Source organism: Anabas testudineus, chromosome 4, assembly GCF_900324465.2.
Source record: "Anabas testudineus chromosome 4, fAnaTes1.2, whole genome shotgun sequence".
Lineage (NCBI taxonomy): Eukaryota > Metazoa > Chordata > Actinopteri > Anabantiformes > Anabantidae > Anabas > Anabas testudineus.
The window spans coordinates 18,092,905-18,117,552 of record NC_046613.1 but is presented as its reverse complement, the minus strand read 5'-3'; the positions used below and the strand labels follow the sequence as shown (position 1 = coordinate 18,117,552).

The window sequence follows — 24,648 nt, the reverse complement described above, 5'->3', positions numbered from 1 at the left end:
CACACACACACACACACACACACACACACACACACACACACACACACACACACAAAATGATGTATACTCAATTCTCCTCCCAAAAGGAAATGAAATAATGTGTGTGATCTCTCTCACATGGTTGTGTTGAGTTGAAATGAAATTACCATCACTCATTGATACCGTCACATGAAGATTTATTCCCTGTCAGAGTGTACTCATGAGTGTGTTTGTTTTTGTGCTTACATTCACACGGGTGCGACTGCGTGGTCTCAAAATTTAACACATCTCACATTTTCCACAACTTATTTTTAACTATGGCTACACGACAACACAGCTGTTATAAAAATATCCCCCCAAAATATAAATGCTGTGATGATGAGGGCACATGTTGATGAGGGGGATAATGATACCAACAAGTTCTATTAAGGATGATGCTGATGAGGTCATCAGTGACCAGCCCACTCCAAGTCCTGTGTTAATGACTGCGTGTGTGTTAAAGAATCCTAAATATAAGTTGTACATTAAGGTATGTTTCATCCTGCATAATATAGGTCCAGTCAGGCCAACAGCTCACAGAAAAGTACCAGCCTCTTATTTTCAGCATGGAAAATTGGGAAATAAAATTCCCATTGTAAAGACAGAGAGGGGGAGGAGGAGGTTGGAAGCTTGAGGACTGTAGTGTCTTTTACTGAAGCTGAGCTGCTGCCATCTAGTGGCGCAGGGATGTACTGACCTGCTCTGGAATTTACCTTGGGGTTAGAAAAGCTTTGTACAGTTTTTCAAACAGACATACTGGAAATATGTGACATCAGATTTGGACTTTGACTGGAGACTTTGCTCACGGTGAGATTAAACTGTGAAAAAGCGTTACAGTTTCTGATTTAGCAAGACCAAACTGTTTTGTTGTATGATGATTACATGATTTCAAAGATTTACCCCATTCTGTTTATTCAGTTTATTGTGGTTTGGTCATTTGTGTGTGTGTGTGTGTGTGTGTGTGTGTGTGTGTGTCCCTTGTTTCTGATCCCAGAGTTTCCCAGAATCAGGTGGGGCAGAATTTCACGTTTGTTCTGACGGACATCGACAGCAAACAAAGATTTGGTTTTTGTCGACTCACTCAAGGTTGCCGCGTCTGCGTATGTCTGCTCAGGTAACACCACACACACACACTCCTGCACACACACTGCCATGCTGTCTTGAACTTGTTTAACTTACTGTGATGTACCTATACTAGTTTTGTATTCATAATTCATTTAATGAGTGACTCTCACTGCCGTCTATATCATACACTTTAACTTGGTCATTTTTAAAAGGATGCATGTGGTCAGCTTTTGTAAATTATTAATAATATGCTGCATGTCACAAATCCAAACATCCAGTCACACTTTACTCTCTGAATCAGAATCAAGCAACTATGTGGAAACAGTGTCTTTATTTACTTGTTCAAATAACCGAGACTTGCTCTGTTCTGCCCTTTTGCAAATTACCCATGGATCACTCTCAGAACCGTGTTTCTTTTTTTTTTCTAATATCAGCATTTATTTCTCAAGTGTGATGAAAAAAATATTTTTTTAACAGATCTTAGAAGTGAACACAGATTTTTCCATTCATTCTCACACTTCACACTGAGCTGCACTACGCCAGAATAACAAATTTATATTCTCATCTGCCCACACAAATATGTTAGTGATGTGCCTATAATTATCCAAAAGTTTAGCAGTTTTTGATATTTGATAGGTGGATTTATCCTATCACAGCATACATAAATGAGGACACCAAACCCAGGAAAATTGCATTTTCTTTGCATAATTACTCACCAACAAAGGCTATTTTAATTTAATTCCCATGTAATTGCATGTTGACACAATGTTTTTAGAGATGTAATTTACCTTACCATTACAAAGAAGGAACACTGCATTGCTAATCTCCGTGGACAGACTTGTGCACTTTACAATAAACTAAGGAAGATAAACAAAAATAAAGTCAATATTTAATGGATGTATTAAACAGTTTAACAAACAACACACTGGAAAGGGTCCACAAAGCCTTTTCATTTTCTCTCTAATTGTAAAGCAGCACTCCTGTAAGTGCTGCTCTCGCCTCTGTATCTACGTGTGTGTGTGTGTGTGTGTGTGTGTGTGTGTGTGTGTGTGGCTGTTGATGGACAGTCGTGGGTTTGTCGCTGCCCTGATGAGCTACTGTGAAGAACAGTGTCCCTCCTCCCTACACCACCCACCCTTCCCGGCCAGCTTCCGTGGCCTTTGTTTTTCTTTTTCCTCCCTGTCTCTCCCTTTCTCTCTTTCTCCCCCTCTCTCTCTCTCCCTCTCTCTCTCTCTTTTTTCTCCTCGTTATTCGGCTACTGCCACAGTGCGACAGCAAAGACGCTTGGCCCATAATTATGCATGAAGCTTCACTGCCAATTAGCAGAGACTCCCCTGTCCCTCTCGCTGAGTTAGACATGCTAATTCATTTGACATATGATGTATAAAATTCATTATGCATTCTGAGTAGTTTGCATGGCTCACTTCATTTATAATAAAATAACGTATAGAAAGTAGGTTTTTTTTTTGTTGTTGATTTAAAATTATTTGTGTGCTCCTCAGTTGCATTTTCTTTTTTTATTTTACCCTGATATTTTCCTTTTTTATTTCTTAAATCGCTCCACTGCGTTGGGAAAAGATAAGTGAAAATAGTCTAAAGCATTAAAAAAAACAAAATAACATTTAATATATCTCATCAAAGAAATGTGATAAATGTGTTTATTATTAAATTCCTACATTCCATGATTTTGGTCAAAAGTTTATTTTTTTGTTTGTAATACTTTAAGCTGCTCTGATTTCAACGTATTAGTTACACAAGAGAGACTTAAAGAAACGTCTGTTTAAAAACCAGCATTAAGAAATGGAAAAAAAAAAAAACAATTATGCACCCTAAGTTGTTTATGTTGAGGGTTTATCTGTTTAAATTTGTCTGGTTAAAATCTAAAGCAGAAAGGCCCAAGCCTACCAGATTATATTTATTTAATCTATAATTTACCATGGGTATAAAAAAGAAGTAATTAAAACAGTTTGTGTCTGTGCGATTGCTGAAGTGCTGGGACTGTAAAATTGTCACCTCTGCTTACGGGAGGAAGTTTCTTAATGAGTGAGACAGTTTTATGTGGACAGCTCTTTTGTAGTCTCATTGCTAAAGCCATGGCTGAAAGGGCCAGACAAAACGTCCCCTCTTAAAAAAAACAAAACAAAACAAAAAAAAAAACACACACACATATGCAAACGTTACGTTTATGACGTGTTCTGCTTTTCTCCTGTTTTTTTCCCCGTGTTCTCGTTTTCTTTTTACATTTCTGTTGAACGTGTGAGTAATTTAGAGATGAAAAATGTGGATTTCCTCGGCTGTATTTAATGGCTGAGGCTTTAGGATACATTTAACAGACTGCGTTGCTCTGTTTAGCGGTCACTTATTGAGTCGCCGGAGGACACTTCCTTCCCTGTACTTAACCCTTGACCTGAGAAAGTAAAGGTGTAATGAAATCTTCCACTGAGCCGTCTACAAAGTGTAAGATGACTTATGATTACAGGTGCCTGTGCATTAAAAGGAGATTTAAGACACATTTAAGGAACTGGAATAAATGTCGTGTTTAACACCTAACAGATTCTTTATAGCAGCAAAAAGGGCTGAAAATAGTGCTCCAGTATTAAGGTTTAATCAAACACCCGGTATGGAGCTGTTATATATATAATATAGGAGTGTGTGTCCATAACATTTACAGATTGTTTTTAACTAGATGTTTATTTTTATATATATTTATATATATTTAATGGTTGTGAAATACATTTTGAAGCATTTGTTTCATCTCCATTGGTGTTTGTGTGCGGTCTTATCCATAATTTCATAATTGTAAGTACCAAAGGCACTTACATGGCCCTATCTTCTGTTAAATATTTCCGTGCTGTTAGGTGGTCTGAGCCTGGGATGGAGAGCATGATGGGCTGTGAGTGGGCTGCAGATTAACTGGTTCATTCTTTGAGTACATGGCACTTTGAGAAGACATGTGTTTAAAATGGCAGGAGAGATTGCGGGGCCCCCACGCACTGAACACTCCAGTGATGGATGCTTCTCTCTCTATCGGAGGATTTGCAAAGCACAAACAGATCTGAGCAATGAGCTGTGACGAGTAGGAGTATCTCTCTAAGCTTTCCAAACTTTAACTTTAACATCAACAGAGAGAGCAGTGCAGGGGGAGGGGATAAGGAGAACAAAACAATATATCTTTAAGTTCTGTTCATTGCATTGCATTTAAACAAAGCACAAAAACCCATTGCCTATTGCGAGAAGACGTTAGGAGAATATTGATAATTTGGGGTTGGCTGCCTTCACCGATCTCGTGTGCGCCTCTAAAACAAAGGATTTACGGCACCTTGGTGTAGGAGTGTAATGACTGTGAGATCTGTGAGGCCTGACGGCTGCTCTGACAGCGAGAATCCTATTTACATCCCCTTCAACTGTGAAAAATGAAGGATTAATGTCCAGAAGCCAGGCTTTTTAAACAAAAGGCATACAGGAGGCAGATAAAACAAAGGCTTTGTTCTCCTTCCTCCTCTGTCTTAATGATTTTATCAGCCTGAACTTTGTGTGCGATGGCTGAATGTAAACTGACCCCTTCTTCAGATATTTGTGTTGCATGTTGTTTGATGTGGCAGATATAGGTCTTCAGGTTGATATCCGGTCAGCCTGTGAATTAACATACGTGAATTAGTCCTTCCTGAGAGTGTGACCTGATTGCGTTAAATCTTAATGCAGACGTCAAAATATTGGCATGTTAAGAGGCTCATTGTTTCAGACTGATGGTCACTCAGCCTCTCTGATTGGTGCGCTTGGCTGCACTTCTACGGGAACTGTGACTGCCTGTCATTGGCCCCTTGCGGATTTAGTGATATGAAAATTTGCATTAGGTTCACTTTATTGTTTTCTTGTTGTCTGTTAATTCCAGTCTACAGAGCAGCCAGTGACCCATGCCCTGGAAACTCCTCGGTCTCCAGCCAACTGCTTTCTCAGGACTAATAAACTTAATACTAATAAACTACTCCTACAAGTCTACAATTATATAACCACGAAAATGCATTTAGGCAGTTTGTCCGATTTTTTACTTGATTTGAATCATAGTTTTAATGACTTGTATTTGAGACTTGTGTTCACGTACTGACATTAACAAATACTCTAATTCAGGAGTCCACTTTTGATTGACTTGCTCATTTGGCCACTCATTTATTTTTCAGCCCTTGCATCCAGGCGAGTTAATGAAGCATTAATGGGAGTTTCTGTTTATTTAATCACAATGCTAACAAGTCCTTACCCATAATCAGTATTAATGCCATCTTCAAAAACTGCATGTTAAAACCCCAAACTAATAAAAATTCAATACCTTGATAAGACACCATGTTTTTATTATTTCATTGCATAACATTAAATGAACTGAGCCCTCACAGCTTTTATGCCAGAAGAAAATGTTGGCTATCTTCCGCCTAGAAAGCAAGTCGACTTGGCCAAGAATATGTCAACTTTGTAAAGAAAGCCATGCTGCAGATGCTTTTAGCTTATGGTGGGTGTACTTAGTGATTAGCTTTAACACAAACACTGCAGTATAAATTATTTTGAGCTTGTTAATGAATTTATTTATTTTACATTAATTACATAAAGCAAAGATAATTTTTTTTAACATGTGAAGGGCATGAAAAGAAGAACAGAGTGGGGCAGGAGGAGGGAGTGGAGAAAGGGGGTGGGGCACGAGGCATCTCGGGCTGCATTTTTGTTAAGCCTGTGCATCTGGGAGCAGCATGCTTGTAAACCATAGCATCCCTCCGCATCACATGAAAGCTATGGTGGTTATTTTGTTAAAAAGAGTATTGAATCTGTTTTTTCTCCTGCCCTCCCTTCTTATTGGCTTAAAGAGCAAACATGACAGGAATTCATAGCATGTAGACGGCCGTTGGTATGAAGAATGTCATAATAAGGACTGCATAGCATTTACTGTGTGTTTTCTCTTCAGCGTGACAATGACTCAGTGCTTTGAAGCTTGAAGTCTTGTACACATTCAAATGTTACTGACATTAGCTCATATTCAGTTCATATACTCACTAATATTGCAAAGTTGTATTTACCAACTTCGCTGTTTTTGGGTTTTGCAGTGTCCTGAGATAGTGAAATTATTTAGAGACACTGTCCTGAAGATTTAAGAATTACTGTACAGTATGACTTAAAAAGCAATTAAATAGAGTCTGAAACAATTAATTCATGTTCTTTATGTCCTGTTTCTTTATTGTATAAGGTAAAATAAATAAATCACTCTAAATGTACATAATGTTAATATACACCTTTGTTTCTTTCAGTTATCTACCATGGTTTGAAATTTACTACAAGCTGCTAAATACTCTGGCAGACTACCTAACGAAACAACAGGTAATGATCCCTTTTGAACATTTAATACTTGCATGCTGAATTTTCTGCCCCATATATGACAATAAGACATGGTAGTGTGATTTTTCTTTTCTTTTCTGAGAAACAAGCCCACAGTTTAATGTTTTTAAACTCTACTGTTATACGACATTTTTCCTCCATTCTGTTCTTCTTCTGCATGCTGCATGTTGTCTTTTGTGTGGAAGTTTTGTTCGCCGTCTTGGGCTCGACTCGGCTCCTGTTGTTAGCAGCAACAATGTTGACATTTCACAGACCAAACGCTGATCTGACACTGGAAGTTATTCCTGATGATTTACTGGAAAACAAATCGTTCAGAAAGAAAAGAAACACACACACACATATACACATACACACATACACACAAATGTAAGCACTTCACAAAAGTCTTTTCCCCTGACTATTCACTGCATTGTACTAGCAAAGGGAGGGGAAATGTAAAATATGCAACAAACTGGGGAGATGTGCAGCATCTAGCACAGAGGGTGTAGGTGATGTTCCCATGTTTAGACTGAAGAGAAAGGAAAAAGGAGGGAGGGAGACAGAGCAAGGGAGAAATGCAGAGAGCTTTGGGACCGCTTTCAATTGTCATGTAGTCACTGCCTCCTCCAAGAACCTCAGAGTGCAGTGATCAGGACTAAGAGTCTTGCTAAAGTAGACAATCACATAAACATTCAACATACACACACATTCCTGCGACTGAGAGGAATTCAGCAAGATAATCTAATATATAGACGAACAGAAAAGGACAGAAAAAGAGTGAGGAAGAGAGAGGCAGAAATATTACTGGAAATCCTGGGTGACTGAAGTGTTAGTGTGCATGATTTGGTTTCTATTTACCCCGCTGTCCGTTCCAGGCGAGAGGGAGATGTTGACAGACGAGGGAAGACAGAAGAGCGATGAGGGTTTAAGGCGAGGGGTAAATGAACTGTTTCCCCAGGCCGTGTTGCTGACCATGCGTGTGAGCATTGAGCCTCTCATGACAGGAGGCTGTTCGATTGCGCGCCCCCCCCCCCACCCTTCCACCTCTTCTCTTTGCTGTATATTGCCAACCCATTCCTCTCCAGTTTCTATTTCTATCTGACACGTGCATACACACACACACACACACACACACACACACACACACACACACACACGTTTCCTCAAAGAAGCAGTGGCCTATAGCCACAACCAAAACAAAGTTCTCTGCGAGGGCAACAGCAAAAGAAGCTAAAACTATCAACAACGTCCAGCTGCCGTGTTCACAGTAGTAAGTTTAGTTTAAGTACAAGATGCAAAGTGTTGTCCGCCTCAGTTCTCCAGCGAGAGCCTCAAGAGTGTAAATAGCAGTCTTGTCGTGGAGCTCATAAATGCTAGAAAGAATAATCTCCAGGCCTGTTCTGTGGTCAAGCTAGCTCTCTGACGGCTTCTTACAGCCCCTGTCTTTGTAGCGGGGACCCCTGCTTAATTACTGACAGGCCGCTCTCAGCTGTAAATCAACACTGCTGGATAATAAGCGTCTGCTGCCGTCTTTTAACCTCACCATTGCTCGTTAAACATATGTCAGTCATATGTTTTGGAGCCCTTCAGGCCTTGCTGCAGGATTGCCCTCTAGTCTGCAACACTGTCTGTCCTAGGACTCTTGTTAAGATTGACACGTAACTTGTGACATCTACAAAACAAGTAAATAAAATTTATCTGTTGGATGTGTTTTTTCTTTTGTTGTTTATGTCTCTCCCTCAGGAAAATGACTTGAATGACATGCTGAATTCTCTCTATGATCTGCCTGTGCCAAAGCCCTTCACGCCAGTCTCCCTGAGTGTGGTAGGTATAGATCTCGTATTCCCCATTATCAGAGGCAAGACAACTCAGAGTTGAGACAGAAACAGAAGAGGAAAGAGGGACAGGTTGTACTAGTGTTTTGCATCATGAAGGAGACTAGAGAAGAAAAGGAGATGGTAACAGTTGGCTGATGTAGTTAATAGTACACTAAACACAGGAAAAGTGGGGACAAAGATGGAGAAAAAATGAAAACTGAAAGTAATTGAAAGAAAGACGAGAGGAGGAGACAAAAATGACATGAACACAGAAAGCAAATAGGGCCGACATGGAGAGATAGAAGGAACAAATGAGGGAATAGCAGAGTAGACACAAAGAGGGGGTTGGAGTACACTAGGTAGGAACATGGCGACACAGACGGCCCAGGACTGACACTCTGTTTAGAAACAAGAAGTGGCACTAACAGGTTTTCGTGTGATAATCTCAAGCTGGAAATGTTTAAACTTGAAGAGTCATTTCACAACACTTATCAAAATCTGAAATGGCTTAATGAGCCCAGGTCCCTCAAAGTCAGCCTGTGTTTGTATTAACTCTGACACAATCTCTCCTTTCCAGCTCATAAACAAAACAGTTTGTGCTCCCAGAAGCCCGGCCTGTATTAGCAGAATAGAATAGTTTTCAGTGGGTCTGCTAAATTTATAATGTTTAGTTCACTAATGTGTCTATTTTTGAGTTGCACAGACTCCACACCGTTATCTGATAAAAACAGTTTCAGTCTTAGCCTTTGTCCTTGAGGACCGCCACTCCTTTTTTTGGACCAATTAAACAAGGAACTCTGGGTTTTTTTCTGTGACATAGGTCTCAGAAGGAAATACATCTAATTACACAGATGAATATACAACATAACAAGACAAAAATGAGGTAATCTATACATCTCAATGGAGGTTAACAAGTCAATTAGGAGAATTATTTTCTTTGTGTCAGTTTTTTTTTTATCAGCTCTCTATGTGAACAAAACCTCTTCATCTGAATCTTAAAGCTTCATTGGAAAAGAAGCCCCGGAGAAAAGAGGTGATAGCTTCATCTCTCTTCTCGAGAAGCCACTAGTTTGATATTTAATTGATGAAGCAGACTTATTCCCTAAAAGAGTGTTTTTTTGTTTTATCATGGAAGCTGAGAAAGAAGAAGGATCATTGTCCCCTTTCATGTGTGAACCCTGTTTTGCTCTCTCTCTCCCTCTCTCATTGTGCAAGAATGAGCAGTTGTATATTGCCACTGGGCAAGTACTGAGAGATCGGCGAAGCACGGAGCCGGTGAGTGGAGGGGAATGAGTGAACGGCAGAAAAGGGAGGAGGGAAGGATGCTGCTGTGAAATATGAAACTGCTGCTGTACTAATCGCATGGGAGCCGCGGCTTTCCAATTTGGCCAAATAAGCTGCGCTATCTTTTTAAATATAACAAAAACAAACTATCCTGGGCCTTGGTGTATGTTTCTTCTCTTCTGGAAAACAATCAAACTTTGTAAATGATTAATGCCATTCCACTCTGCTATATTCTCTCTCTGAATATCAAAAGTTTTTCCCCTCTCTGTATGTTTAAAGCAAAGGCAATTGTGCTCAAAAAATCTCCTTGATGCCTTTCCAGTTAACCCACTTTCGATGTTTTTATATAAACATGTCTTCGAAAGAACAAAAAAAAAAAAAAGGAGATAAACAAGTAAACAGCCAATGAAAGGCTGCATTGAATTGGGGGGGGGGGCATGGCTTGTAATTATCACAGTACCATGAATATGTAGACCAATGGGGAAACATTATTTAGCAGACAGGGGAAGAAAAAGAAAGACGGAGAAGCTGAGAGGTTTATACTGTACTTTACTGTATGCGTGGCCTCATATGTATTTCCCAAAGCCCCCAGTCTTTTATCACAATTTACTTTTTTGGCTCATTTACTTTTAATGATGTTCCTGGTTCTCTTTTCAGAGTGTTTATCTATAGATTTACCAAAGTTGACAACAAAACAAAGATTTCTAACATGACTTGCTTTCCTCTACTACAAGTGCTGCTGAAAGAATGCTTTTTATTTTGAGATGATTAAAAATGTAGATAATTCAGTTTCAGGAAACGGCTTTAAGAAGTAACAGTGTGTTGCAGCATTAGTTTCACCATTAGCTCTAATGCAAACTCAAACTAGTCGACCACTGCTTCTCAGCTGCATTATAACCACAACTAAGCATTATTCTACTAAATAGAAAAAGCTGTGGCACAGAATGTCAAAATTCCAAATTGTCAGCATCCAACAAACTGTAAATGTCATCAGAAAAAACAAATAAAAAAACATTAAACACATAATATACTGCACTGCTTTACTTTTCCAATTGCACATTACTCCAGGGTAAGAAAAAGAAACCGCCAGTTTTGCTTCTGTCTTGCTTACGGGCAAAAAGCATCTCGTAAATAAAACAATTGCTTGGCAGTTTGAAAATTTATATTTTTTAATATATTATAAATTACTGAACATATTAAAGTAGTATATTTAGCCAGTGAAAATTGTGACATTGTAGGATATTCACGTATATTCCCACCTCTGCAAAGTTTGCAGGTAATTTTAAAATACTTTGAAGCCTTCTTTAACTGCAATGTCAAAAGCAAAAGTTTTATACCATAAAATCTAGTCTATATTCTTAAGTTGTAATGGTAGCTGTGGAAGATATGCATAAAATGCAAAATGGCTGTAGTAACGGAAACGCATTCACTTACCATAAGTAAGGGTGTGGAGGAGTTAACAACTCGCTCATGCTCGTATATCTTTTGTCCAGAAAAAATAAAAAATAAAAATACGAAGCCTCGCATGGTGGTTTCAGCTCATTGTTTGTTTGTTGCTGCATCTTTTTTTCCTCTTAACTTCATTTGACTACAACAGTGACCCTCCTCTGGGAATATAACAATTGTTTACCCGTGCTAATTGTTTTCCACTTTTTTTTCACGCTGAGTAAACTGAGTAAACTTTTTTTTGGGGGGGAATTTCGTTTTACATTCAACTCCGTGTTTCATTGTCAAACTCAGACACTGCAGTTATATCCTGCAGTTTCCTTTTAATTATTAGTGCTTTATTTGCTCAAACACTGTCAGTTAAGACTAATTAGCATCAGCTTTTTAACTGAAGGTATTAAAGTAAATGCTAAGTCGATGTCAGTGACATGTCCAGCAGCACTGTATTTTTTTTATTTTTTATTTTTATTGTAAAAAGAAGTTCTCCCAGCTAAACATTGTAGTTATTAGCAAATGCTGAGTCAGTTAACTAAAATATGTCACGTGACTAGGGTTAAATGGGCAGTGTTTAAAATAGCACTGAATAAAATCGAATTCTTTGGACTTGTATCATCTCACATCATAATTCTGTTTGGAAAATTTAGCTGGTGTTTTTCTTACTTTTCATACGTTTTCTGTCTGACTGTGACGGGCTTTATCTCTTATCTTGTTTTCTATAATCAGAGACGTCTTTCTGTCTTGGTAATGATGTTTTCACCTGGGTTGCTGATTGTGGATGGTTCTTCATATGTTTGTATATATACAGTTGTATATCACCGTCACATTCTCCTCAATTTATACAATTTATTACCTTGTTCAATCGATTGTTCTTTTATTTGTCATTTCTTCTTATCCAAGCTCCTTTCAAAGTACGTATTGATTGAAATGTTGGCCACCGAGGTGCATTTATGTGCAGTCATTTAAAATGGAAAAAAGTTTTTTTTGGATCAGACAGAATGCAGTGTTATTTGGCAACCAACTCTCGGGTGTTGGATGTCATTCTGTCTGCCTTAGGGGCCACAAATCAAATAAATTCACTGCTGTTTGAGGAAATAGTGTAATAACCTGCCATTATTTGTATCTTAATTTGCATAAAAAGTAAGTAGTAGCCATAATTTAGACCCTGTACAGGTGACTAAATGGTAATATTTAACTTGAAATCCTGTGTTTGCAGTGTGAGAGAATGTACTTTAATAATCCAGTGGAGTGAAGACTCTGAATTTAAGCAACAGATGGTTGAGTGAAGGCCTAGAGAAACACAGGTGTAATAAGGATACAGCAGAGTGTGTGTGTGACAGACACAATTGTGTGTTTCACTTGGTGGTTTGTCTACCTGTCTCCAAACAGCACCTCTCTCAGGCCCCTTTGATCTGAACACTGAACCTGCCCTGCTCTCCCAAAGTGAGACAGGCAGCCCTGTGATCCTCTAAACAACCTCTGTGTGTGCGTGTCTGTTAGACTGTGTGTCTGTGTGGATGCACACATTCACACATGTGCACGTATACTTTTGTCTGTGTGCCCCACAAGCCTTTTTAATGCTTAAATAAAGACTCACTTTTTCACCGGAGACATCACCCCAGTCTGCGTCTATGGGGAACTGAGCTGCTATTGAGTTTTCTCTGTTCTGTAGGCCCGATAAAAGCATTGCCACAGTTCAGACACCAGCTCAGCAATTCATATAGACAGAGCTGAAGATGAGCCATAAATCATAGAACAAAGTGAACGGCCTTCTCCCCCCCTTCCCCTCATTCTCTTCTGTTTGAGTGGTACGCTTCACTTGTGACCTTCCTTCTTCTTTCTCCTGCATGTTTGTGTTTTTGCAGCACTCCTACTTCATCGCCCCGGATATCAATGGACTGCCAACTATCCCTGAGAGTGTAAGTATTCATGGAAAAAGAAAAGAGACAGAGGGGGCATGGAGAGATCCCTCTCTTCTAGAAACATCTCTCCCTCTAATCATTTTAATCAGATATACTTGTCACCTTTTGAAATGATTGCATCATTCTCTTGTTTCAGTTTTATCTCCTGTGGTGCTTGTACTTTTAATGTTGAACTTTAGGGATTGCGGGCAATTAGAGGATTCAAATTGAACACATTTTGTATTCATGTTGGTGTTCAAGTCAAGCATCAAGTCAAGTCTTTATAGTAAGGTGCAGCCTGTATGAACACTGATCAATCTTTAATTTTAAGAAGCATTGATTGATACTGTATTTATTTTTTTAACGGTGACTGCATCTTATCCATTTACCTTTTTTGCAAAACGGTATTTGCAGAGGTGGAAGACCAAGTCCTTTTCAAGCCAGTACTGTATGTCTCTTTTTATGGCACACACTGGGACTCTCACAGTCTGTAGCGTTGACACTTAACTGTAAGCAAGATGTGCAAGGACAGTTTGTTATGTACCTGCATATCCTTCTGTTCCTGTCTATCTCCAGAGGAACCTGACAGAGTACTTTGTGGCTGTGGACGTCAACAACATGCTCCAGCTCTATGCCAGTATGCTGCATGAACGGCGCATCATCATTACCTCAAGCAAGCTTAGCACTGTGAGTTCATTCTCTCTCATTCTCTTCATTCTGCAGTCAGCTATCAGCTCTGCACTGTCAGACGAAAGGAGCAAACCGGTTCGAAAACAGCTTAAATACTCCAGCTCCTCGAAGCATTTAAATTCAGTTTAAAACATTGTTGGCATTAGTTTCCTAAGCAGTTCATTCAAGTTTAGGGCGGGGGGAGGGGGGGGGGATCTCACTCATGCATTTTCAGTTTGTCATGCTCGATAGTGTCGGATTTTTTTAGGCTGTCTCACTTGCATCCAATTAATGATATCACAATGCTAGAAAGGGTTGCACGTTTACAGTCACAGAGAGTCATGATTGCTATTTTTGGACCAGTGTGCCCTCACAAAAAAGTATGTAGCTCAAATATTGGGACTTTTTCTGAAATTGAACATGATTCTCTTCATCAATATTCCAGTAGGATATCAAACCCTAAGTAGTGCGATGAGAATATTTATCTGACATGGCTACATTACTTCTACAGAGAGTTGAACTGATCTGTCTGCCCCCCCCTACACTACCCCTCCCCGCCAAGGCATCCTGCAGCCAGACAGCTGCACTATCACCACACTGTGACAAGCTGTGAAATCCACAATAAAGCTGCATTATACTTGGCTGTTATCTTATATCTTGGCTGTACCTTATAACTGCAACATATTAATGGGCAAAAAAACCCTTAAATTATCCTTTATTACACGTCTTAACTCTCTCACATAATTTAAACGTCTGTTTATGAAGGAGGGGATCTCTCTTTTTGTTTCACCCCTTCTTCCTCCCCGTGTTCCTCATTCCATCCTCTGCCTGTTATCTTTGCAGCTGATGAGGCAGAGCCAAATGTTTATGACAGATGAGATGGGAGAGGGAAGTGATGTCATCTAAGTCCTATCTGTATCTGCAGTGTAGCTCGTCCTACAAGGCTGCAGAACACTGAACAGCCTGAGGGGCCTGGGGTGGTGATGGGTGCTGGGGGGAACGGTACCCGAGGTTTCCCACTGGAGCTGTAATCAGGAGGAGCTGTAAAAATTACACAGCCCTCAGAGAATTTCACCTGTCTCCCCTCTGCTCCTCAGACCAGCAACACTTCCACTCAGGGTCTAGGCAGCACGCTGTGCTGTGACACAAGGGTTACACGATGTAAATTATCAGACTCAAGGGTGAAGGTGTTTTTCTTTTTAGCAGAAAGAGGAGGTGCAGGTGATTTTTGTCTGTGATTTACAGTTCTCTGCAGCTCAGAGACAAATCTTGGCTTGTTTTTTTTTTTTTTCTCCCGACAAATATATGCCGACAGGATATTTTAAGAGCTTCCATGTCAGACCTTTACCTCTATAAGCCTTTTATCCTTTGCAATCCTTCATCCACTCATCTGTCTATCCATCCATCTTCCTCAGGGAGAGGTGTTTTGGTTTGGTAGCGATATATGTCAGGCAGTGTAGTACAAAGGTATTTTCATATCTCCACTGGGACTACTAGCAGGCCTAGTGTTATTACTGCTCCTGTGATGCATTATTTTTTGCTGTTGGGTAGATTGACCTCCTAGTTCAAGTGGAAATGTCTGCCATGATTCTTGAAGCCAGCTATCTAAGTGTATACATACTTAACTGAAAAAAGCTCAGCTCATTATCCACACCACTGTCTTGTGATCAAATATCTTAAAGGATGGGAAATATATAATTAATGTCAGAGTTTGTCAAAATGTTTGTTAAAGTGAGAGTTAACAGTCACTGGATAGACAGGTAATATTTCTATAGTCTGCCTGGCACAGATAGGGGATGTATGAGAGAAGGTATTGTTAGTAACATCGTTAGTATCATCCAGCTGCTTTTCACCACCTCCGCCTGTCCAGCCTCTCAGCCAAGCAGAGAGAAACAGGGAATCGAAATGGGAAAGCGAGAGAGAAAGACGCACGCTTAAACTTACTCTTACACACACACACACACACACACACATACTGCATTTATTCTGTCTGCTCTAGGTGCTGCCTGTGTTAAAGCCCCCGGTGAACCCAGTGTGTCAGTCTGTCGGTACATGGCCTGCGCGTCTCGCAAGCAGCCAACAGCAAAGGAATAAATCATGATCTTACAACAATGCGTCAGTTGACTTATTGCTGTTTCGTGACCGGAGGTGAATGGTACCACTGTTTTAAAAGGCCGGTCGGCGGTGGCGCAGGGGTGGGAGCCAGCCGAGCATGCAGCCTTGTCATAGGGCCGTATAATAGGGCTGCATCGGCCCTTCCTCTAACTAGTCAGCTGGGAGGACCCCCACCACCACCACCGTTGCCCCACCACCCTCCATGTCTTTCATCTGCCGAGGCCCCCCAGCTCTCGAGCCCAGCCTCTGCCCTGCCTAACGCCCAAACTCACACAGCCTAGCCCCAGCACCGGCTGACAGCAGCCCTCCCATCAGCCTGTCAGGCCTATGCTAACAAGGAGCTATCCATCCACCATGCCCTAGAGTGCCAGCTGTCTCTCTGTTTCCTGCCTTTTCGTCTGTTGCTTCTCTTCTCTCTTTCCCTGACTTCTCTCTGTCTCTCTGCATTCTCTTTATCTTATTCCTCCTCCCTGACATATTATTTTCTGTCCATCAGTCTCTCATGCAGTCTGGCTGCACCTTTATTTCTCTCTGACTCTGCCTTCCTCTTCATGGGTGTCTCAACGTGTCTCTCTGTTGTTGGGCATCTGCAGAACATCAGGGCACCCCCCCCTCCTTCTCTTCCATCCCTTCAATAGACTTATCTCAGCCATGTGTCTGACTCGTGTGTTGTGCCGCTGCGGGTGTGTATGTGCAAGTTGTGGGTGTGTCTTCTTTGCATGCATCTGTTTGTGTGTGTTTTGTGCACTCACAGGTGTTTGTACCTTATGCCTTATGTCTTTTTGTAAGAGAGTCAGCAACTGTGCATGTGTGGGAGGCCTGGCTTTAGGTCTTACCTGCGTTGTCCTGTGTGCCCCTTCTCTCTCTCTCCCAGTGCCACCTACTTGTTTGTGGCACACCTGTGTTGTGCCGGGCCTGACACTGGCGTTTGTCAACAGAGGGAAGAGCAGAGTGCGGGTAATTGGTGACTTATTCAGTGCAGGGGAGGGGAGAGTGAAAGGCTAACACAGCGCTAAGCCAACAGGAGAAAAGAGGAAGAGGTGGCAACGGACAGAAGGACAGCAGGAGGAGAGGAGAAAAACACAATTAAAAATGCAGAATTGGGATGAAAATGAGTCGGCAGTAGGAAAAGAGAGAGCTGAGTTTTGAGAGTGTTTAGAGACAGGTTTGAAAGGAAAGGCTAGTGGAGGGGAAATGAGTCTTTAAGGTTGGGTGTGAGGAGGTCAAGACCGACTCTGTTGATACCATTCCTCCTGTCAAATTGAATTACATAGCTTGTAGCACCAGCTATTTGTCTCACTCTCTGCTCTCGCTGTAATTTATACAATAGGTTGCTTCAACTGAGAAGAAAACGCAGGGAGAATAGGTGTTGGTTCTATTTTCAGTTGGATAAAATGCTTAATCACCTTTATGCGGCCCCTTTATTTCTAAAATGATAAGTGAAAGTGGGGTGTATCCTATAGGCCCCCGCAGTAGCTGTTTCTCCATTTTCCGTCTGTGTTTCACTTCAACATGTCCACTTTCTCAGGTAAAGAGGAGTGGTGTGGGTGGAAACACAGTGCTTACTGACAGACTCCGCAGGGCTCAGAGTGAGAGATCTGAAGCCTCTTGTAGGTCCGGCTCTTTACGGAAGTATCTGAAACCAAAAGAGAACTGTTAAATCTTTAAAAGACTGACCTCACAAATACATTTTAATGTCTTTTTGTGGAGTTTGTCAGTGACTTTCTAAAGTCACAGTTTGATTAACATCCAGCGGAACACACAAATTATTTCCTGTTGGTAAATTTAGTTTAGTAACTTTAAGTGCAGTATACTAAGATGTACTAAATGCCATAGTGCATCATCTGTACTATTACATACATACTACAGAATTAAGGTAGAGCAAGTGAAAACTGGTGTGTGACCTCTTAGATTCATCGCTGCCTACATGGACGTTCCTGTGCAGTTTCTTTCACCTTCCCTTCATCTTTTTACATCTCTTTTTCTCTCCCTCTCTCTGCATTTGTCTTTGCTTTAGTGTTATTGAATGGATCTGCGAAAGCCACTGTTTGTGTGGACACTTTCTGTCTCAGCCACAGTGCACTAAGAAAGCTCTTAGGGCTGAACCAAAGACCTTGACTGCTTTTTGAAGCAGGCTGTCGCTGTATAATCGCTTAGCTTCCCTCAGAGGAAGGGGCAACACACACACACACACACTCACACACACACGCACAGTGTTAGAGGCAGGCAGCCCCTCATTACCGGGCAGAGCCCTGGTCCCAGAGGACTGGACCCAGCACCTAATCCTGTATTTGTTCTTGGGGACTGTATCTGTGATTCTCCATTGAATGGAATATTAAGCACCCAGGTCTTTTGTGGAGCGTGTAAGCCATTTGGCTCCACTCATCTATTATTTATCAGCCTGGCAAATATTTTATCAGCCTTAGCCTCTCATGACCTCCTCTCATGTGAAGCCCCCCTCCCCTAAATGTAGAAAAAAATAGGGGTACAATTTCTGTTTTTTTCCATTTATCTTCCTTTTTCTTTTTGCCTCATTTGTTCTAAAACCTGAACAAGGACACAGGGATTTGTATTAAGCTGAATTAGAGAAGCAAATATGTGAACTATTCCTCTGGAGTTCCCTCCAACTTGCCTTATCTCGGGCACACCGCCACCTCCATCGCTTTGGAGATAGCAAATAAAAGAAAACAGGAATCTAGATTTGCTTTATAAATCATTATCTTAGTTTCAGTAACTTCCTCCCTCCGCTCTCAGCCAACTCCCTCAAGCCAGCCACCTAGTCTGGGAAGAAGAGAAGCAGAGGGAGAGTGACTCCTGTTTTTCCCTTTCAACCTGAGAGTAAATCAAGCCAGTTGGGGGGCTCACCTTGAGGCCTGGTGGAGATAATTGGAGTTGGTTAGCGAGGTGTTCTATACCATTACCTCCTGGTACCATCGAATGACTGGGGCTTGTCTCACACTCCCAGAGGAGGAATAGACTTGCCTGTTGGCTCTCCACTAAGTGTGTGTGTGTGCACGAGCACGAGCACCACGTGCACATATGCGTGTATGTACAGTATATCCACAGCCGGATTGCTGACCTCTCTTCATCACATTTTAATGGCCCATTACCATCATCACATTGGAAAAGAGAGAAGGGCAGGATGGTTTTGATAGTAGTTCCTCCACCACTTTCACACATGAATATTCATAGCATTGATTTATTTTCTGAATTAACAAAAAACAAACTGTTTGCCAGGGAATTAATCCTGACAGGAGCGTGGCATTGTGTTTTATTTGAAGATGGCAGACAGCAGAAATATGCATATGCAGATACACAGAGCAAGACACCAATTAAATGTTGATTAAGTCCTAACTATTGTGGGTCTGGGTGTATGAGAGACTGCACAGAAACAATAAAAAAAAAAATCATTGCTTTTTTCCCCCTGGCCTATATGAAAAATGAGTACAGTTAAAGCAAACATGCAGTAAGGGAGGCACACGGACACACAAACACACACACGCTCACACACAAATTTTTGTTATGAGCTTTTCAGATGTCCAAGCTTGATGTTTGGGTTGATTGTGAGGGGTGGGGCTCTGTCTTTTTCCACTGGCAGTGGTGGTTTTCAGCCACCAAGCGCGCCCGCTTTTGGCTGGTCATCTGTGACACTGTGTGTGTGTGTGTGTGTGTGTGTGTGTGTGTCAGTGAGCAGGGGGTCTCCTGGTAGTTCTGCGTGTGTGTGTGATAGTGTGTGTCCGCTTCACACATTGACTGTGAAGCTGCAGCAGTATAACAGCGGCTGCTGCTCCAGGGTCCCGGCGGTATTGGCCTAGCCCGCAGTCTCTCTTGGCTAACTCATGTTTCATTCTTTGGCAATTTGCCCTAATGAAGTCCCGCAGGAGCCCCTCAGACCTCTGTTCTCTTTCCATATTTAATCATGTTATTTTAATCTGGGGGATGAGCTAACGCCTCTTTCTCTTGCCGTGTCTGTGTGTCTGTGTGTGTGTGTTTTGCAGGTCATTACTATAGCTGAGTTTTCATGAGGGATGTCAAGAGGGGAACGCTGGCTTTAAGACAATGGGAGGCAGTGACTTTAATTTTATTTGTAATATTGGTTTGACACTGTAGAGGAGATTCTTTGAAAAGGAACGTCATCTTCATTTGATTGCTTTTCATTGTTTGCCAAAAAAGAGGTTAATTATTCCATATTTTCTCTTTAATTTCTTAGTCACAGTAGTTTTTAATTTTGATTTTTATGGTTGCTGTCAGCACTGTTGGGCTTGTTGTGTTGCTTTTGGGCAGGTTGCAGCACAATTCTTTGACACTGAACTGAGATGCAGTTAATTATGAACATTAGGCTTGTGTTTGCAGTGATTTTTAGATTTTAGATGTTTAGAATTGGTTAGAACTTGTACTATTTTAAATTTTATAATGCGTAATTGGAGTAAAGACCCACAACAAATCAAAGTTTACTACGCTGAATATAGTCACAACGTTCCTGTAATTTTCTTTTCACCTCTTCATCGATCTTTCTCTCGGTTGCTGTGTTTCTTTCATGAGGTTAAAGACAAGCTCTTGTCAAGTGGTTGATCTCCAGCTTTCAGTCTGTTCTCTTCCTCCAGCAATCGTTTGCGGGGCTTGTGTTCATCGCAACAGCACATAGACATGTAGTCTAACATGTCTTTCTGGAGTTTTTGTTGTGAGCAAGGCAAGCAACATGTTTGTCAATGATAACTCTGTGAAACCAAAAGTACAGTACAACACATCAGTGAAAAGGCATCACATCAGCAAGCTTATTGTAGATTTTTTGAAAGCAAGATAATGGAGCCGTTACCTTCAGATTTATGAATACTAGTTAAATTAAATATTACAGACAAAAGAAAGGAGAACAGCTGTGTTTTGTTTTATATTCACTCTTCTTTGTCCTTTTGTTACTTTCTATAGTTAACTGCATGTGTCCATGGTGCGGCTGCTATGCTCTTTCCCATGCACTGGCAGCACATCTTCATCCCTGTTCTCCCCCCACATCTCCTGGACTACTGCTGGTAAGGCTGATCACCTCTGGAACACATACAAACACACACTCATACACGAACAGGTTCGTCATACTGTAATAAATGTTCACACCCCTTCCGACACGCACACTCATGCACACACCTGACACACGGACACGTAAACACATAATACACCATATGTGCCGGTCATGCACCGAGCTCTGCAGCTAAAACCTCGGTGTAAAAGTGCAGACACACATGTTCACACATTTTCCCACCCGTTCTTTGACTTGTTCTCACGATTCCTCTCGCGGTGCACCTTCTCCGGTGTGGCCCCTCAACATAATGAACGGCCTGGATCACCTCACCATATTTCATGCCAGTGCTAGCAACACACTCTCATCATCTTAGCCCTCTCAGGGGTTTATTACCACCCATCCAGTGCAAATCCAATAAATCTGAATGGGCTTGTTTGAAACTGAAAGAATGAGCATAATGCAAGTAACAGCTCATTTACAAATGTTCATGCGTTCAACTTCAGATCTGTACATGTTAAAAAAAAATGCGGCATGGGGAAGTCAGCTAATATAAAATGAGCTGTTTTAGAATCAGTGATGATGGCTCATACAGTTACAGGGCTTTACCATGAGGGCACATCAGCTTTAAGAAACTATTCATCACTGACAGTAAAATGTGATTTTCAACACTCTGTGAAGACTCATCATTATCTTATTTAATCACAGGGTCGTCCTCCATGCGCTGATTGAATAACTAAATTATATTACATGGCTCTGTGTGTGTGTGTGGAGGGGGGTACTGTACATTTTCTGCGCATGCTGGTGTTTATATGTGCATGTTTCTGGGTAAATGTTGATGAAAGTCAGCACTGTATATTCATAAAACACAGAGGATAACGGCTACAGTACAGAACTAGAGGCCTGCTGTTTGTTTTCCTGTTGCTTTAAGTCGATAACAAGCCTGTGGCTTCTGAATCATTCTGGCCGGGAATACACTGACCCAAAGTTATCCAATTATTGCTGCTTCTGCAAACCTCATCATAAAAATGGTTTCTATTATTTGACTGTTTTTGTTGATTTTATTTGTGTTGGTACATGGGAAACATACTCTTTGGTTCAACCTCTTCTTGCTACTAACTGTGAATATGAAGATAAATGTGACACAATAAGAGAATGACACATTAATAACCATGCAAACCACACTTATTTAGCATTAATATTAACTTTTGACACTTCTACACACACCTTCTTTAGCTTTATCATTTAGATTATTTTAATTATTCCAATATATAGTAGTTGTAGTAATTAAAGTTGTCTTTACTTTGCTAATTTTGTATGAACGACAACTATAAACCCTAAAGATCTTTATGGTTTTATAATATAGTAATGAAACAAATCCTCAGATTGAATACGCTGTAATTTATCCTTATTGCATCTGATATTAATACTGGTCACATCTTTGTTTTCCTCTCTCCATCTACAGTGCCCCCATGCCATACTTTGTGGGAGTTCATCTTAGTTTGCTGGAGGTATGTTAGTTAATCTTTGGTTATAATGTGTATGCAGTCAAATGTTTGTGTATAGAACTGTTATCATTATACTGTATCTGCATATTTACATTTGCTGCTGTCTGCACTGTAAGTGCAAACTGTGCTGTAGACTCAAATTTAAATGTGTGCATTTTCCTAATTTGCATCAGATGTACATTATGAATTTCAGTGTCTTTATGAGTGAGTTGAAAAAATGTAAATTGTATATAGGAAATTCATAGTTTTCCCTCTGCATAAATTACCAACCAGTGCTACGCCTGTTTTGGTGAATTAGGTCCTTAATTTTGGTGTTTTAATATATTAAATTTCAGTGAGGCAATTTTGGCACCTTCAACACGTTGAATCAAAAAAATTGACAGGATGTTTTTTTCCTCTTTATCTGCCTCTGCTTGTGCACTCTTAACAAAAGACAGAGAAAGAAAGGCAGAAAAAGCATCTGCAAACAAAGAGCTTTTCTGCTTCATTGTTAAACCCTGTGTGTTGGTTGGGGGGCAAGCCGTCACAAGCTCTGCTGTTGTGTGTGATGCACGTTGCAGGCACGCGCACATTTGCACTTGTGTGTAAGTGTTAGTATATACGTGTGTGTGTGTGTGTGTGTGTGTCTGTGTATCTGTAACTGTGCAAATGCATATGTTGTAATGTGTGTGTGTGTGTGTGTGTGTGTGTGTGTGTGTGTGTGTGTGTGTGTGTGTGTGTGTGTGTGTGTGTGATATTTGTCTGACAGTTGCGGCAGTGGCAGTATTTATCACACTCTGCATCCGTGACAGACCCCCTTTCCGCCACTACATAATTAGTCCAGATCAGCATGTGAGCCTCCACTGCACAGGCTGTCACAAAAGTGACAAACTAGAAATTCACACACTAAGCTGCCCCCCACACCCCCAAACGCACACACCTGCCTGCATCCTGCACCACACAAAATAATTGTTGAGTTTGTCGCCATCAGGATGCGCACGGCACAGCACAGCCTCACTGTGCTGTTGTTGATGCATGAGGTTTTGAAAATGTTTGTGCAATCTGAAATTTTTCCTCTTGCCATTCTTCATTTTTTGAGTGTGAGTGTTACAGTTAAGATGTTCTAATATTTTTTTTCCTGCGTGCTACTTTTCATTATTAATCATGTGAAGACAGTGTGGTTTTAAATGTGACTGATGTTTCTTCTCCTTCCTGAGGCTTCAGGACAGCACTGACTTTTGTCTACTGAGAAACACACCTGGGCCAAACTGAATGTTAAAATTTAAAAATAGTAGGATTAAATTTTAACAATTAACCAAATTGTGTTTCTGTCTTCTTACATGCCCAGAAATGTTTAATTATAATGATTCTAATAGAGTTTATGTCATTGATGTGAATAAAAATCACTAATTCCTGATGCAAAAATATAAAACTATATTTTATTAAGTTTTTAAATCATCAGCTCTTCTACATGCATGCTGTAACGACATGTTCAGGTGATTAGTTCAGTATTGTGAGATGGTTTTGTTTTAAATTACTGAAGCAGTTTTTACCGTTGCTGATAACACTGCACATTTCCCCTTTCAGAGAGTACGAAGTCGATCACTGGAGGATGTGGTCATTCTGAATGTGGACACAAACACCCTGGAAAGTCCCTTTGATGACCTGCACAACCTGCCCAGTGACGTGGTGAGACACACACACTCGTGTTTATACGCACACACACACTTTTGAGAGCTTCTCAACGTTTATTGTCTCATTACACTTGACACACAGAAGGTTCATTTCAAGTCGCACTTTGCATAAACCCACGTTCTCTTGTCCTCCAATGTAGTCACATACTCAGACACTCACACTTGTGCCCATGTGCACACACACACACACACACACACACAAACACATACACATGCGGAAACTTGTCAAAGTACAGCTCTGTCCCCTCCCCACATCATTAATGACTGCAGTACTGGCTCCTCAGATTGTGGCTGTCTAAAGTAAACTCCCGTCGCGCTGTATGACGCTTGAAGGCGAACAGCATTCCCCGACCATCAGAGGCTTGTGGGAAAATGTGCAACTCCCTTCCCTTCATCTCCATCCATTCTAATCATTATTTCACAAAGTCTTGCATTTCTGCCTGCCCACTGGCACGTTTCTGAGAACGAGAGATAGGAGGAGGGAACAAGGCAGAGAAAGGAAAAGAAAAGGCAGAGATGGGTGATTTTCTAGGGGGAGAGAGTGGGAAGAAGGGGGCCAATTACCAGTGTGGGCAGTGAAGCCACCTGCCAGCGCATCGTCTCTTTAATTAATGGAACACTGACGCCGGTCAGTGCTACAGGAAGCATCACCACTCCGTCAGGGTCACTCGCACATTTACACACATTCTCATCCACATACACACACACACACACACACACACACTTATATACACACATGTGCAAACGTAGAGAACAACATAGTTGCTTGTCTTCTGTTCCTTTTTTGAA

At 40.9% G+C, this 24,648-nt stretch overlaps 1 protein-coding gene across 5 annotated transcripts in view; it reads left to right on the top strand.

The window, feature by feature from the left end:
• Positions 1–24,648, top strand: part of dennd1b (DENN/MADD domain containing 1B) — a 95,006-nt gene that overhangs the window by 35,355 nt on the left and 35,003 nt on the right. For 3 of the 5 annotated variants that reach the window (XM_026345002.1, XM_026345001.1, XM_026345000.1), the window contains exons 5-13: positions 1,013–1,132; positions 6,372–6,441; positions 8,182–8,262; positions 9,471–9,530; positions 12,848–12,901; positions 13,460–13,570; positions 20,594–20,694; positions 22,144–22,189; positions 23,753–23,854. In XM_026345002.1, the coding sequence (XP_026200787.1) occupies positions 1,013–1,132; positions 6,372–6,441; positions 8,182–8,262; positions 9,471–9,530; positions 12,848–12,901; positions 13,460–13,570; positions 20,594–20,694; positions 22,144–22,189; positions 23,753–23,854 (745 nt within the window). The remainder of the gene's footprint in view (positions 1–1,012; positions 1,133–6,371; positions 6,442–8,181; positions 8,263–9,470; positions 9,531–12,847; positions 12,902–13,459; positions 13,571–20,593; positions 20,695–22,143; positions 22,190–23,752; positions 23,855–24,648) is intronic. The other 2 variants (XM_026345003.1, XM_026345005.1) reach the window with 1 other exon arrangement.